Source organism: Marmota marmota, unplaced genomic scaffold (assembly GCF_001458135.2).
Source record: "Marmota marmota marmota unplaced genomic scaffold, marMar, whole genome shotgun sequence".
Taxonomy (NCBI): Eukaryota; Metazoa; Chordata; class Mammalia; order Rodentia; family Sciuridae; genus Marmota; species Marmota marmota.
The window spans coordinates 594,964-595,569 of NW_026000081.1; the positions used below are offsets into that span (position 1 = coordinate 594,964).

Here is a 606-nt window from a genome sequence, read left to right on the forward strand (position 1 = left end):
GCGGACCGTGTAAAGGCGCCTCGGGACCCGGCGCGGTTGGGGAAGGATGGTTGGGGAGTGGGGGTGTCTGAGTTCTCGTAGTAGATCCCTCCGCGCGGAGCTCGTGCCGGCGCTTCTTCCTGCGGGAAACCCCTTGGGTGCCCAAGGCGGCGGGGCTGAGGCTGCGGCGACAGGGGGCGGGGCTTTGCGGTGGGAGGAGGCGGCCGAGGCGGAAGGACACACGAGGCTGCTTCGCTGCACACCCGAGAAAGTTTCAGCCAAACTTCGGGCGGCGGCTGAGGCGGCGGCCAGGGAGCGGCGGACTCGCGGTGCAGGCAGTCAAGGCTTTCAAGCCTGAGCTTCGGAACGTAGTGCCGGGCGGTGAGCCGCCGCAGCAGCTGGAGGAGGGGAGAAGTAGTGGGGCTCCTGGGTTGGGACCCCCTCCCCATGTGGATCTGCCCAGGCGGCGGCGGAGGAGGAGGAGGCGATCGAGAAGATGCCCGCCCTGCGCCCCGCTCCTCTGGTGGCGCTGCTGGCGCTGTGCTGTGCCGCGCGGCCCCGGCGCGTGGTGAGTATCTGACTTGGGGGCGCTGTCCCCCCGCGCTCTGGCCGCGTAGCGTTGGGTTC

At 70.5% G+C, this 606-nt stretch overlaps 1 protein-coding gene across 1 annotated transcript in view; it reads left to right on the forward strand.

Annotated features, from left to right (window-relative positions):
* Nucleotides 1–222: 222 nt before the first annotated feature.
* The window catches only part of Notch2 (notch receptor 2), a 152,811-nt gene continuing 152,427 nt past the window's right edge, over nt 223–606 (forward strand). Inside the window, exon 1 of the mRNA XM_015505075.2 lies at nt 223–547. Within this exon, the coding sequence (XP_015360561.1) occupies nt 427–547 (121 nt within the window). The 5' untranslated portion in view covers nt 223–426. The remainder of the gene's footprint in view (nt 548–606) is intronic.